The sequence below is a fragment of the Pleurodeles waltl genome, chromosome 11 (assembly GCF_031143425.1).
Source record: "Pleurodeles waltl isolate 20211129_DDA chromosome 11, aPleWal1.hap1.20221129, whole genome shotgun sequence".
NCBI classification, from domain to species: Eukaryota; Metazoa; Chordata; class Amphibia; order Caudata; family Salamandridae; genus Pleurodeles; species Pleurodeles waltl.
Window position 1 is genome coordinate 417169495 of NC_090450.1, and position 15449 is coordinate 417184943.

The 15449-nt window shown below is 39.5% G+C and overlaps 1 protein-coding gene across 1 annotated transcript in view; it reads right to left on the reverse strand.

The window, feature by feature from the left end:
- The window catches only part of PROC (protein C, inactivator of coagulation factors Va and VIIIa), a 191671-nt gene that overhangs the window by 112048 nt on the left and 64174 nt on the right, over nucleotides 1-15449 (reverse strand). The window contains exon 2 of the mRNA XM_069213759.1: nucleotides 14099-14171. Within this exon, the coding sequence (XP_069069860.1) occupies nucleotides 14099-14156 (58 nt within the window). The 5' untranslated portion in view covers nucleotides 14157-14171. The remainder of the gene's footprint in view (nucleotides 1-14098; nucleotides 14172-15449) is intronic.

Here is a 15449-nt window from a genome sequence, read left to right on the forward strand (position 1 = left end):
ATTATTATTATTATTATTATGAAATGGCTGACTATGATATAAATACCCACACGTAAATATATTTAGAAGGCCAAGTTTCTGGAGGAGGAGGAGGCTAAATAATCTAACCACATCCACCAGTACCATCTGTGGAAAATATGTTGTTAGCATACACACAGTATGCTTTACATTGATGAGCATACATTGTTTTGAATGTGGCCCATACCAGCCTTAAAGCTGTATGATTAGCTTAGACATTAGATTGACTGAACACCAAGTAGCATATCCTTAAGTCACAATTGTTACACATGCCTTTCTACGCAGCCAGTAACAGATTTCCTAAATCCTAATGAATTCCATGCTGAATATTACGTTTTCTATTTAAAACACTCTGTGATTAGTTTACTGCCATAAAAAGATGCCTAAGACTTAACAGTTGATGACACCAGAGAGATTTATCTGACCAGACCACGTATACTATCTTTAGCGCCATTATGAATGTGAAAGTCATTTGAACTCTGCCTCTGCCTAGTACATGATGCTTATGTATTTCAAGCAAATTTTGACCATTTCCCCATATCTTGTGCCACAGAGTGTATCTGTGCATAGTAATTTTATGTAATTAGTAGATCCTTCCATCATGTGCTAAGGTCTCACTCCTGCCCTCCTAGGAGTGTTCAGAATGTAAAATATTGTATTCTCATGCACACAAAACAAATGAATTTTATGGAACTCGACAATTGAGGATGCCAGAAAAATAAATAAATACAAATTCTTAATCATCCAATCATATTTCTCAGAAGAATAAAAAGCGATTGATGGAACTTGCAGGCTCAATCTAAAGGGTTCAACGTACAAGATGTACAACCAAATTAACACTTCAAAGCCTGGCTGACAACTTTGGTAATGATACCTTGTCAAAAACTACTGAATGGGTTTATACCACTCAAAAACATGCCTTTTGGATACATTTCTATTTTCATGCCAAGCTGAGTTTAATTCTATTCAGCACTTTCTGCTGCCCCCGAGTGCACACACTCCCATACGAATTAAAATAGAAAATACTTTTTCCTTGATGTCCCTCCGCCCCATAACGTTCTCCCTCGTCGCAGACACATCTGCACAACACCTGACATGCCAAATCTTTTCTGGAGGGATCAAGTGAGAGTATAATTTTGTGCAGATTGGACATGCTATACAAGTAATATTAATAGATCAAAAAATGCTCTTTCTAATAGACGGTGCATCGGAACCATAACTAAACGTCTGCCACAGCCCACTGTATGGCTTATTTTATGATATAGAGGTCCTGCAGAAAAACTGACAGAGTTAATAGAGCCTCTAAGCAGTGTAACAGTGTATCAGATAGTAGTACTAAATTACACTACAATTAGCTCAGACAAAATAAGCAGAATGCCTGCCACTTTGCTGGTGCCTTCAAATAGACTACCTATAACTATTTCTTTATCTTGCAGTGTCGGCCTGAGCTCCTGACAGGTACCTAATATGTTTATTACCCTCAAGCATGGGTCGTACTGACAAAACAAAAGTATATTTGTAATGCTGCTACTGGCTAGACCTCTTTTGTAGATCACAGCTCACAGCAGAAATCTAAACTTTCCTGCTAAATCCATATTTCATTCATGGGCTTGAGGCAATCAATCGGTATTTCCACTGTCAACGTCCACCTGGCTGTTAGGTCCATTTTATTTTGACCATTTCATTGTGTTTCAGTCGTTCATGGTCATTAAACAGGTGAATTGATTGAGATCCTATGGAGTTAATTGGACAGTGGGTGTAACAAGTGGTAGACAAACTGCCTCTTGTCCATTGTTGGTGTAGTCTGTAGCATTGGTAGTTTATGCTCTCTGATTGTCAGCGTTGTGTGGCTCGTTTCTGCTTGTTCGTTACTCTCACTACATTATTATTGCTGTCTGTTGTGACTGCTGAGCGTTTTTGTTATTTTTATCTTTAATGTGTATGGATGTGCTTGGAATATTACCTGCATAATGCAGTAATTTTTTTGCATCCATGAAACTATGCCTTCCATCGGTTGTTATAGGCCAGGGTGCACTGTTTACGCTACTGATTAGGTATAGATCTCTACTTTTTTGAACATATAAAAATATTTATTTTTGTAACATGGTTATATAATTTTTTGATTCCTTAAGTATTGCTGAACCCAAGCATACTTGTGATTTTGTGAGCAATTCCGTCATTGCAGGAGCAACATGCACTTTAAATGTATAACTTAAATATACTGCCATCCATTTTGAAGTTTCTCTGAGCCATTTAATATGTAACTTACTTTCAATTTAGATTACGCCTTAGGTGCAGATAAGATTCATATATATCCAAGTGAAATAGGTGTATTGATTATTCTTCAGAAAGTGAAGCAAAGACAATTGCAGATTGGTAGATCAGTAACAGCGCTATGATTAACAGTCTGTTTCGCTTTGATTAAGGGAAGCAGTTTTAGTTTTATCGCTGGAAGAAGTCAGGCTCTGTGACTAGTGTTTCAACTTGAATTGCCTTTTCTAGTGGAAGAAGCCAAGTGATTTAGGCCCATATTTAAAAGAAAATGAGTGCAACATGGCGCCAAAATTGGCAGCGATGTGCTCCATCATTTTCACAACGCAAGGATACGCCATATTTAATTAATATATAAAGGCACACCCCTATGTTGTCCCCTGCACTTATGCTAAATTGAGCTGCCATTGTGCAAGGATGTCAGCTTTGAGGGGGTTGATTGTTTATGTGTGGGAAGGTGTCCCTTCCTGAACATAAACAATCACTAATGGCGATTTGGCTCTTCTGTGTGTGCTTCAGAATGCCCAAAGCATCATTTTGAAATGATTGTTTATGTGCAGGAAGGGACACCTTCCCGCACATAAACAATCATGTCTGGTATTTTGCTTTTTCTATGCTTGCTGCACAAAGCAGCACACACATAAAAAGCAAAAACCGAGGAGGAATAAAAGTATTTTTCCTCGTTGCGCCTTGCTAACGCCACCCCGGGGTGTCGTTAGATTTTGGCACTGCCTCAGGTTTACAAAATTTGGTAAATCTGAGGCAGCGTCGAAATGTTGAGGCACACCCACAGCAACACCCATTGCACGCCCCTTAAATGCAAAGTGCTGCATGTGAAGGGACTGTATTTACTTTGTGGTGTTAAGGCACAAAAAGTGGCTTAACGCCACCTTGTAAATATGGCGAAGGGCATAGCGCCACCGGAGCGTCACTAAAAGTGACGCTCTGGTGACACTAGGGTCTCTTAAATATGCCCTTAATGACCAGACAGACCAGCTAGACCTGTAGCCAAGTAACACAGCCTGTCAGTACAGCCGACACACATCAAAAGAAAAGTAAAGTACACTTTTAAATTACATTTACAACTACTTATAAAAATATATATTTTGTTTTAAAATAACACATTTGCTTTCTGTGCAGGGAAGCCAAACAGACTGTTTTTACGTTAAGTAATTACAGAATGAGTATAGGACGTATTTACATATGTGCACAGATTTAAGGAAACAATATATGAGAACAAGCAGAAAACAATGTTTATTAAAGACAGAGTAGGGATCAGTGCTTAATTTGTGCTTTTTTGTTTCCGGTGCAGAACACTGGCCCTTATTTTTGAAGGCCGGCACTTATGTTTCTGCCTCTAGAATTTACCTCGAGCAAAAGACACATATGGAAAAGACAGAGGAAGAGAAAAACGAAAAAGCGTCACAATGGGAGAAAGCAGAAAGCTGCAGGAGTGAGCTGACGGGGCAGGGAGTGGCTGTCAATGGATTAAAGAGGGCCGAGATGGCCTCGGGATTACGCTGATTTAGTATTCCGTCTTCGCACATGTAATTGCAGCAGCCGCTTTTTTAAGAGGAGGGCTTTTGGGCACCGGCACGTTTTTATTTACAAATTAAGCACTGGTAGGGATTAAATCAAAATGAAATTGGCACCTTCGGTTTTAAGTGAAAGTCAAGTGAAAGCGATTTATAGTGCCAATTGAAACAACATACAGACCTGAAACAACCTGCATGAGTAAATGCCCATTTTTCTTTTTTAAGTGAATTAAATAGTGAAATTTCCCTTTATAAAGGATCCTCCGAGCCGAAGTTTAGTGTAACCGAAGACTTCAGCCATCTTGAAAATGCTTAAAGTAGGTAAGGTTAGCCTCAGGAACTTTTACCTCCTTGGGTAGGGCGTACCCAAGGATCATTACCACCTACTAACTCCTTCCAGGCATAAAGGTGCTTCCTCCAGGTCACCACTTCAGGTTACATTTGGGCCTGCGGAACAACAGAAGAAACTGCACCTGCAACCTGAGAAGAGCTCGGAAGACTGGGCCCGCTATCCCCCTTTTACCCAGGACAAAGAACTGGACTCCATGGATCATAAGACTAACCTCCTGTTAAACCTCAGAGATATAAGCTACAAGAGTCATTTTCCTGTAATTGCCCAGATGACCAGTGTCAACTGGACCTTGACTGGCCCCTGCTGTGTTCTTTATTTAAGAAAAGCAGTTTCAGTTTCATTGTTGGGAGGAGTCAGGCTTTGTGACTTGTATTTCAACTTAAAGTGCCTTTTCTAGGTCAAGAAGCAAATACATTTATTGAGCTAACAAACCAGCTAGATCAGTGGTGAAGTAACACAGCCTGTCAGTACAGCCATCATGCTTCAAAAGAAAAGTAAATTGCACTTTTAGATTACAATTTCATCTGCTTCATAAAATAAATAATTATTTTGTTTAAAAGTAGCACATTTGCTTTCTTTCAAGTCCGGCCATAGAAATCAAACAGACTATAGGACTGTTTAGGTCTCGGCAGAGGGGTTACTCTGTTTCAACAGTGACAGATATCCCGTCTGCCGAAATCTAAATACCATTTTTTTAAATGGTATTTAGGTGTGGGCAGACATGATATTCGGCACCGCAGAGTAGCCTGTCCAACAAGATCCAAATCAGGCCCTCTGTTTTTAAATTAAGTAAATGCAGAATGTGTGTGTAGGACGTATTTACATATTTGTTGCAGTTTTATATAACGCAAACTCGACCTGAAGGTATTAGAGCGCTTTACATGAGCACCAGTTACATTACACAACAACATGTCCATTTGTTTTTGTAGGCACAGGGAGATTACATGATTTGCCCAGAATCACAGAATGTTGAGTGAACACCAAAATTTGAACCTGGTTCCCCAGCTCTAAATTCAGCAGCTTTTGCCGCTGAGCTACAGCCTCTCCCCTGAGACATATGTTTATAGATTAAAAGAAACATTGTTTGAGAGCAAACAGAACATAATGTTTCATTAGTACAGTGTAGGGATTAAATTGGAAGGCTATTGGCATCTACAGTTTTAGGTGGAAGTCAATTGAAAATGATGTACAGTGCCAATTAAAACATACAGACTTAAACAAGTCTGTCTCAAAAACTGCCCACTTTTCTTTATTTAGGAAATTAAATACTGAAATTGACAAATGTTGGAACTTTGCAAGGTCGCTTCAACCCTCAGAGTCTTCTTAAAAACGTTCAAAGTAGGTTGGGTGTGCCCCAGGATCCTTTACCCCATTGGTTAGGGTGCCCCCAGGAGTCATTCCCATCCACAAACTTGTGCCAGGCATAAATATGGTTCCTCCAAGTACCCACTTCAGATCACCTTTGGACGTGTGGAAGAACAGAAGAGGACTGGATCTGCTGTCTGCAACCTGAGAAGAGCCCTGAAAACTGAACTTGCTCTCCCTATTGTACCCAGGATAACAAAAGGGGACTTTGAGGGTCACAAGGCTGCCCTCCTGTTAAAGCCTAGGGGACACAACAAGCTACAAAATGCCTTTTACTGCAAATGCCCAGCTGACCACTGGTAACTGAACCACTTCTGTGTGTCCTTTGCCTGACACCCTGTGAGTTTCTATGTACCTCCCGTGAGGTGTTGGTGGAGTGTGGCGGGAGTTTAGAAGGGTACTCCTATGATGGATTGGCACTTAAACGACTTAAATCAGATGCTAAAGTATTTGACCAGGACTAACCTAGTTAGTGTACCAGGCTCACCCTCCATCACTGTTAGCACTAAATTGTGCCTAGGTCCTGTTCTTCCGCTAACATTAACTATAATTCTACTTAAAACTCAAAGAATCATATCTACTTTTTATTCTTTTTTATCTTTTTTCAGTCTAAAACATGACCATAACAGCACAAGATAAAAATACATTTATAGCATCCATAAGCAAAATTAATAATTCTTTTAATACAGATCAGAAACATAAAAGGAAATAATCTTCAAGGACAACAGGAAATCTTTTTGTACACATTTAAAACAATTTATAAAAGATATATTTTTCTTAATTTTATTGTAAAGGTGGTAGACGAAAGCAAAGCAGATTGCTGGGGAAGCTAAACATTGTGAACAAGTCAACCCTTCCTGGTGTGAGATAAAATGCATATAAGAAAAAAGTGGACGTAAAACTCAGAACCTTAAAGTGCGGTACAGAGTGCAGAAAAGCATAAAGTGCGACATAGATTGGGAGTAGGCAGCGTCGCATGGACCGCACACGATGGAGGGGAACCAAGTGCCGGTCACAGGAAATGCGGCTAAAAAGTGGGCCATGTTTAATCTTAGCCTAGTTAGATAAAATCTATGTTCAGGATTCAGAACCTATTTAAATATGGTTCCATCCCTGAGGTAGTGGTGATTGGCATATATCTAAGAACAGAGGCCTTGTCTAATGACTTAGCTATTCTGGCCTCGTCACTATAGGATAGAAATCTTTGTTTGACCAATTCCTTGGATTTGGGACCAGGAGATCCTGGGGAGTCAAAAATATGTCTCAGACGCGCTAAAAGTAATCTTGACCTAAGCTAACAAGGGAATGGCAAGTATGTTATTTAAATTTAGGCAATCCTCCAGCACCCTTCTAGAAAACGTCTCCGGAGTGATCCATAATTTTAGCCACAATTGTATAAGGGCCAATCTATATTGGTCCTCTAAGAAGCCCATAGACAGTTTTGAATGTAAAATAAGGCTTGAGTTGGTTTTGGAGACAGCTAAAAGCTTACACAAGAATCTGTTTTCGAATGTCTGCAATCTCCCAAGTAGAGCATACCCCAAACTCCTGCTCCATAAACACCAACTGAAAGGCACTTACTTTTGTATAACTGGGTCATCAATCTAAGTGGCTTATGTCCTACATTTTGGGCAAAAATGTGGATTGATTCACAAGAGGGCCCCATCTTCTGTGTTCCTTGACTGATTAGCCTGTCTCACATCAAATTGACATCAACCAAAATGCCCAAGTAATTGAAATGGGATATCTTGGCAATAGGATTTCCCCCAATATCATAGCTTTTAGTTCTGCTGTTTTTGGGATAAGTCAAGAGGAAGGATCTTTTATGATTAACTTTCGGGTTCAAATTAGTCATAAAATCTTTAAAAACATTTAAAAGATTATGCAGGCCTTTTGCTGTTTGTGCTATGAGAACCACGTCATCCGCATATAAAAGTAAAGGGAACGGTCGGGAGCCAACTTTGGGAACATCCTTGCTACAAGATCTCAGGACTGCATCTAATGAATTAACATCAAATAAAAAGAAAAAGAATGCTAAGATACAGCCATACCTCACCCCTCTGGAGACTTTAATAGAATGCATACAATCTCCTCTCTGTGTATTTGGTTATTTCGTGTTGGTGTCCCAATGTAGGTGCCTAACAAGGTCCAATAACGAGGGGTCGACTCCAGCTTACTCCATTAAATCCCACAGCCTTGGACTGTTGATTAAGTCAAAAGCACAAGAGACCATATGTAAGGCATCTCTCCTGGCCTTGACATATTTCCTCAATATTAAAGATAGGTTAAGTACCTGCTCGACTGGACCTAGGCCAGACCTAAAACCATATTGGACCGGTGAGAAAAAGGAATTGGTCTCTGCCCATTCCTCCAATTTGCTCAGAATCAAACACCCTAAAATTTTGACAGTAGAGTCTAATAGTGGAATTAGGCAGTAAAAAGCAGGGTGTTTCCTGTTGCCTTTTTTATACAGTATATCCACACTATAATGGATTCCAACCAAGATTCAATTGGATCTTCCCTGACCACAGCTGTAGGTACCTTTGTAATTAATGGGGCATGGAAAGCTAGGTTATGTTTAAACAAATCAATAGGAACCAAGACAGGGCTTGGTGTCTTCCCAGCAGCTGCACTAGAGATAGGTTTAGACACACCTGCAGATAAATGAACTCACCAAGCCATTAGTCGTCCAAAAAGTGAGAGTCTACACTAATTTTCAGAGGGGATTCCACTGTCAGACACTTTCGGAAGGGATTTCACTGTCAGACTGCATGGATCAAATATGAGTGAGAAATGGGTGATCCAGTCCAATTTGGGTATATAACTACTCCAGTATCTGGGCCATCCAAAAAAACAATAAAACAATTTATAACTTCCCAAAAGGCCCTCCTATTTCCCAACTGGACCACTTTTTCTAAGTCTTCCAATGCTTTTTTGTCTAATTTCTTGTTTCTTATTTTCTAAAGCCCTTTTATATTACTTCCCGGCTGCACTGATAGCCACAATGTCCTGAGGGATCTTGTTAATAGCCTTTTTGAGGGTTTTGAGTGCTAGGGTACAATCTGGGATAAACCACGAGTACAGGGGGCATTCTTTGGGTGCCTTAATTCTAGTTAGAATGCAAGAACAATCCACAGATTGCTATAAAACCTTGCTGAATCTCACTGGGTTTCGCACTAGCAGAAAGGCAACAAGTAATATCCTTGTAGGCATCAGCGATCTTGGAAAACCATGCTTGGCTCAATGTGTTCCCAGTTCATATGGGTCTCCTTGTTCACGGAATAATGTATAGGAAGCCTGGCCAATTCCTTTCCCTTCATATCTACTTATAACTTAAATAATTCACATCTCCCGGTCTCTTTATTAAATTTTTTCCTTTTGGTGTAACTTTATTACATTTTAGTCTATTTTCGAAGTTGTTTTGGGATTTTTTTGTTTTGTATTTTGGCTTAGTTACTGTTTTGATACTGAATAAATACTTTACAAATTGCCTCTAAGTTAAACAAGAGGGCTGAGATTAGGTTTATTTAGTGAGTCTGAGGAGTGAACCTGACAAGAACTGTGATTATTATCTGAGGCGAGTACCTACTAGACGTAACTAATACCCTAATTTCTTGCAACCCATTTCATTGTTTGTATTAATTAAGCTAAGCATTTGTTTATGTATTGTACAGTAAAAAGGTGGAACATGAAGAATTATTGTGGGAAGTTGAATATTACTATTTTTCAGATTATTAATAGACTGTTAATTTAATGTTGTATTTTGTTTTAACTACTAAAGTTTATAGAGCATTCAGATCATTTGCTGTTATGTTTTTACAAACTATAGTTTTACAGACTTCGGAAAATTATAGTACATGTAGGTTTTTCCACATGATCTGCATTATTTGCATTTTTGTTGGTAATCATCACGTCGGTGTAGAGGCAAGCACAAAGGCAATATTGATAGATTGATAGAAATCAAATTACGCTGTTCATTTGTGTCCACTTATGCATATGCGTGGAAGGGTATTTGTTGTTGTTCTTTCTATGTGGAAAGAGCTGAGGTAGATTTATCCACATGCTAGTAGAATACCACACACATTGGCAAATACATATAAATGGTGATGAGCATAGCTGTCAAGGACCGACACTGAAAAGTTATATTGAGTCCCTTCTTGATTGCCAGAGGAAGGGAACTGTTGTGTCTCCTCCCAGTGCCATAGTGCCACCCTGTAGAGGATAGTACATTTGAAAGGCATCAACAGCCTCTTTAAGAGGATACGAGTTAGAAAATAAAAACCACAAAGGTGAAAAAAACCTTTTTGGCAAACATAAAGCCCTTTATTGAAGATAAAGATTAATATTGAAGAAATATGCAACCCACCAAACTCAGCCTGACATCAGGATGGAGAAAAGAACCAAGGTGGATAATCAAGGAGAAGATACATGGTCCTTTTAGGGTTACCTCCATTATATACAACTCAAATAAAAACTGACATCACAGGAAAATGTTCTTCAATTTGAATCGGGAACCCTGAAATCCATCTGAAGAACAGAGCCCCATCTTGGGAAATAATGGTTACAAATCTTGTTCATGCTCTTTTCTAGAAAGCTGTGCTGTTCATTAGGTAATTGAAGAATAAGACAGTTTGACATCCTTTGATTCATGCTATATTCCTGAGTCCCGCCACAGAGCTATATGCCTGGTGCTCCAGTGAGCTCATGGAATAACCCTCCAGATGAATGCAAGCCTGTTCAGGTAATACAGACACTTGAGTGGCGCTAAGAGTGGAAACACTGCCCTGGTCCAGGACTAGTGCTTTAAGAATAATGCCATACCTTGATCACTGTATCCCCCCACATCCAGGCTCACAGGGCTAAAGGTGCGTTCTTCCCTTATAAAAGTAGATATTCTTGGTGAGTTCTTGACCCTTATCTCAGCACAGCACTAACGATATCTAGAAATGTGGAGTGATTTGCCAAGGTAAACATATGCACATGCACAAACATAAAGAAGCATATACCGTCCATTTATAAAGATCTCCTGCATTTGCTCATATTATATGATGTTGTCTGTTTATTGTGAGTTCTGCCCAACCTATTCATGATCTCTGCAACGTTGTTGTTTCTGCTTTTGATGTTGGTTTTCCACTCTGGGAATTGCCATCCCTATTGATTTTCTAAGTCCTTTTGGGTGCTAGTGGGGTAGTCTGTACTATGAGTGCAGTCGTCATACTGTTCTTGTTACCTGTGCTATTGTGTTTTCTTTGGTGAAGTGTTGTTTTAGGGAGCAAATGCTCTGCTGTCTTTTAGGCATGAATGTGCAATTGTTTTCTGTGCTCAAAGTTGCCATCTCCCTGTAGGTTTCACACGTTTTATTGGTGATTGCCATTTTAAATTTGAATACCACTCATGGAAATACTGCTTGTGTCCCATGTAGGAGAATTCATAACACATTGTTTTGAAAATAACAAGAATACAACAGAAAGGTGGTCAATAGAATAGGGAGCTTACAAAGTTGTTTTGAGAGGGGAATGCATTTCTCAAATTGCTGGGGTGAGAATGACATTTCATGAGCTGTGAGCTCACTGATATGGAATTGAAAGTAGCGAAGCTGAAAAGAGAGTTAGCCAACAAAAGGCACCTGGTCCTTATGGCAAAAAAGACATCTTACTTATGCATGGGACCAGGAAATTCACAAATACCTGGTATAGTTTAAGACTACACAGAGAGGGAGACAAAGTCAGCAGTCTGTTTACTAGGCTGTTTAAAAACAAAGGCTTCATATACATACTTCGGTTCAGACAGGATGGAGATGCGGACATTATCTCTAGAGATGAGAGTAATGACACGTGCTGAGTTTACCTAGTGTTGACTTATACACAGGTGCAAGACACCCTTATCAATGCTATAAAAATTACTTGTTGCCAATATTGCCCTGGGAATAGCAAATTTAATTAGAGCCTCCACTGACCACTGAAGAGCTGAAGGAAGCGATTGGCAGAATGCAAAAGCGTAAATCATATGGGGCACATTGCCTGCCAGCAGATTTGTTTCAGCTGATGCCTCACCTGGTGGTTAAGAAGCTGTTATTTTTGTTGTTGTTGAAGCTAAAGGGACAGGTGAATTACCTGCATCTACGAGACAGGTACTGATCACTTTGATCCTGAAAGTTGATAGAGTCCCAACGAAATTGTCATTATATCACCATCCGTCTACATTAAATACATATATGAAGGTGTTCAGCATGGCACTAACTAACAGATTTCTTAGGGTCATGAACACTTTGGCCCACACGTAACAATCATGTTTTATCTCGAGCAGGAGTACTATGCACAGTATTAGATGCCTGACAAGTCATGAGCTCCATTACGGGATCCTATTAACTGCTGGCAGTATTGGATATAGAACGGGCATTTGATACAGTGCTTCACACCTTCATGGAGAGATGGAGAATATGAGTTGGCTCGACTACCCCTCTGGTGTCTCTTAGCTTACCTCACAGATCTGCAAAGATCAATATGGCCTCCTTTACGAACCTGACCAATTTGGCAACATCTCTGTATTGAGGAAAAACTGGGATAGATCACTGCTCTACCCTAAGTGGTATGAGGCGACTGGCCCATTAATTGCTACCGGAGATGAGTATTTGATGAGAGGCCGGCCATTTCCGATATTTGGGGATACAGATCACAGAAAGCCCTACTGCCCAGTACCACGAAAACATGGGGAGGGTGCTGACATGTCTTGCAGGCTTGGTTACATCTGGAAAATGCTGCAGCTCTCCATTAAAGGTAGGATTGCCTTGGTGAAGATGGTTTTCTTGCCCAGGTACTTATACATGTTACTAAACTCAATGTGGCCTCTGCCTTACTAGATATTTGGTGAACTAGATAGACTAATGGGTTCCTTGGATTGGGTGGGAAAATGGAACCAAGTGAATCTGAATACTTTGAAGTTCCCATGAATCCGAGGGTGGTTTGGGCTACCTGATCTTATTCATTATTATACAGGAGCTCATTTATAACACCTAACACACTGGTTTGATGAGCAAGACAATTAGGAAAAGGTCATAATGGAAGGAACACACCAGAGGAATACTGAGTGGCGCCTCTATGATGGAGAAAACTACACTGCAAACCTTACCATACTTAGTCAAACAAACAGGTATGATCCAGGAAAGATTGGTTAGAGTGATCTTACAGAAACCACCATATGATCCAAATATGCCATTGTAGATTCTAAAGCCATTTAATGATATTAATAAAGTTATGACTCTGATTAGATGGCAAACCGGTAGCTGTCACATGGTAGGGGTGTCTATATATCAATAAACAATTCCTCACATATGAACAGAGAAGGTGCCTTGGTCAGTTTCTGCAACACATTCCAATAGTTCAGGTGACTAGAGGGATCTGCACAGCTTTCCCAGAGGAACCTCTGCCAACGGAGTTGAAGCCAATTATTTTTACTTTTGCTAGTTATAGACAACTACTTTCTAATTTGTATGCAGCCTTGGTTACTGACGGGCTAAGACCCGGCAGGTGCATGTGACAAATGGTCACTGGAGTACCCAGAACCCTCATTCGATACAGATTGTGGAAAATCCTGCTCATAGGTTAAAAGTGTTTCTCCAAATGCATGGTTTAAACTGATCCACTCTTCTTATCTTCATATGACTTACCTCACACATAAGAAACTCACCAGGATCCACCTGGGTCTGGCATCAACATGTCCAAGATGTGGTATTTCTAGTGTAGGCTTTTTACATATGCTCTGGTTGTGCTCATGAATAGGGAACTACTGGGGCCGGGTGGTAGAGGACTTCCTCACGGTCTGTGAAGCAATTCCCTACTACACAAAACTATCACATCAAGATAAGAAAGGCAGCTTTGGGCACTGTGTTTGCCAAATAGCGAAGTGCAATCCACTGGGTGTCTCCAAGAGAGTAACAGATTCATCCAAATAACCAACCACCATGAACTGAAATGCAGATTGTGGACTTAATGCTGATAGAATGTACCTGGAAGGATTACTATAAAAACCTATTACAGATGAGCATTGGCTGGTTGAAGTCTATTGAAAGAGAAATTTATATGTAAATGTTTGTTGCAATGTGGGTAAAATTACAGTATTGGTATGCAGATGCTATTTTGCTATATATTTTAAAAAATGCAATAACATTTGCATATAAAAAATATGTGTTTACTATGAATGTTGTCTGATCACTCGTTGCTGTCCATGTTTCCAATGTACTAGAAATTATCTAATTACTATGTGTGCTGTCCACACATTCTGATATCACGTCTGTTGTTAATCAATCTTAACAAAACAGATGGTCACCTTGAACACAGAGAGTCACATGACACGTTATTGAGGCAACTCAATATGAAACTAGATTGTGCATGTACAATGGATTAGGGTAGGTGGGTGAGTTCATCGAGACAATATGAATTGTTTAAAGAACAGAAGACATGGCACTGAGCTCCCAGGGGGCAGGGGCCTAGGTAGATGTTTGTTACATTGTAACTCTTGACTAAAAAACAATAATGAATATTTTTTTTTAAACTCTCACCGGAGGACGGGACGCACCACGCAACTGCAAACACCAGTACAAAACAGTATTTCCTCATGTTGGTGGACGTCACCTATAGAATAAGAAAAAAGAAACACCAGAGTATGATACAGTCTTTGCTTATGCAGTTCTGCAAGAGAATGTTCACGTCAGTTCCAGAAGATGATTAGTGGAAGAGCTATTTGATGGTGACAACTAAACAACACAATAACCTAAAGCTTGTTTTCTCATTATGTGCATTTATTTCTGAATTACATTTTCCTCTTCCCTCTGTCTAAAAACAGTACTCTTTTCATGTACCCCATTAATCAAGACTTGGAAACAAGTGTTGTGTTAAACTGATTTGAACACCACATCAGATTGAAACAGGATGCAGTTCCAGTTGTTCATAAGGTGAGACCAATTCCTTTAAGTGCTCGAGATAACTTAAAAGAAATGTTAAACAATCTGTGTGAAGAGGGTATTATTGCTGAAACCAATTCCTCTGAATGGGTTAGTCCAATTGTTCTTGTAAAAACAAAAACAAGTAGAGTTTTGCTTATGTGCGGCTTCACGATCTTTAAACAAAAATAATGAAATTGATTGCCACCCGCTTCCAAAAATTCAAGAACTTTTAGCCAATTTAGGTCAAGCAAAATATTTCAGATTTCTGGATCTGAAGTCTGCTTAACATCAAATTCCCTTAGATTCAGATTCACAAGAATTCACGACCTTTGTTACACCTTTTGGTGCCTATATGTTTTTGAGAATGCAATTTGGTCTGGCTTTGGCTGCCACTGTTTCTCAAAGGGTTATGGACACTATTTTAAAGGATATTAAGGGAGTTCAGGCTGTTCAAGATGATGTCCTAATATTTTCAGGCAACAAGCAGGAACACAATGGTATTTTACAACAAGTTTTATCTGTTTTGAAAGCACATGGGATCACATTAAGATCTGATAAATGTAAAATTGCGGTTAATGACATTAATTATTTGGGACATAGAATACCATCAGAAGGTATCAAAACAATATGTAGTCTTATTAAAGCCATCAAAGATGTGCCAGTTCCTAAAGAAAAAGGTTCACTTGGATCCTTTTTAGGACTCAGTGAATAGTATTCACAATTTGTAAGTGGCTATGCTTTTGCAGTGCATCCACTTAGACCATTACTCAAGAAAGAGTAAAATTCACAGGGAACACAGAGGAATTTGAAGTGTTTGACAAAGTTAAAGACATGATAGTTTCAGCTGCAGCTTTAACACTGTTTACTGCTGGAAAACAATGTTTGTTTACTGTTGATGCAAGCCAAAAAGGCCTTGGTGCAGTTTTATCTCAGTGGAGTGAGGGGAACGAGGTTACTGTTGCCTTTG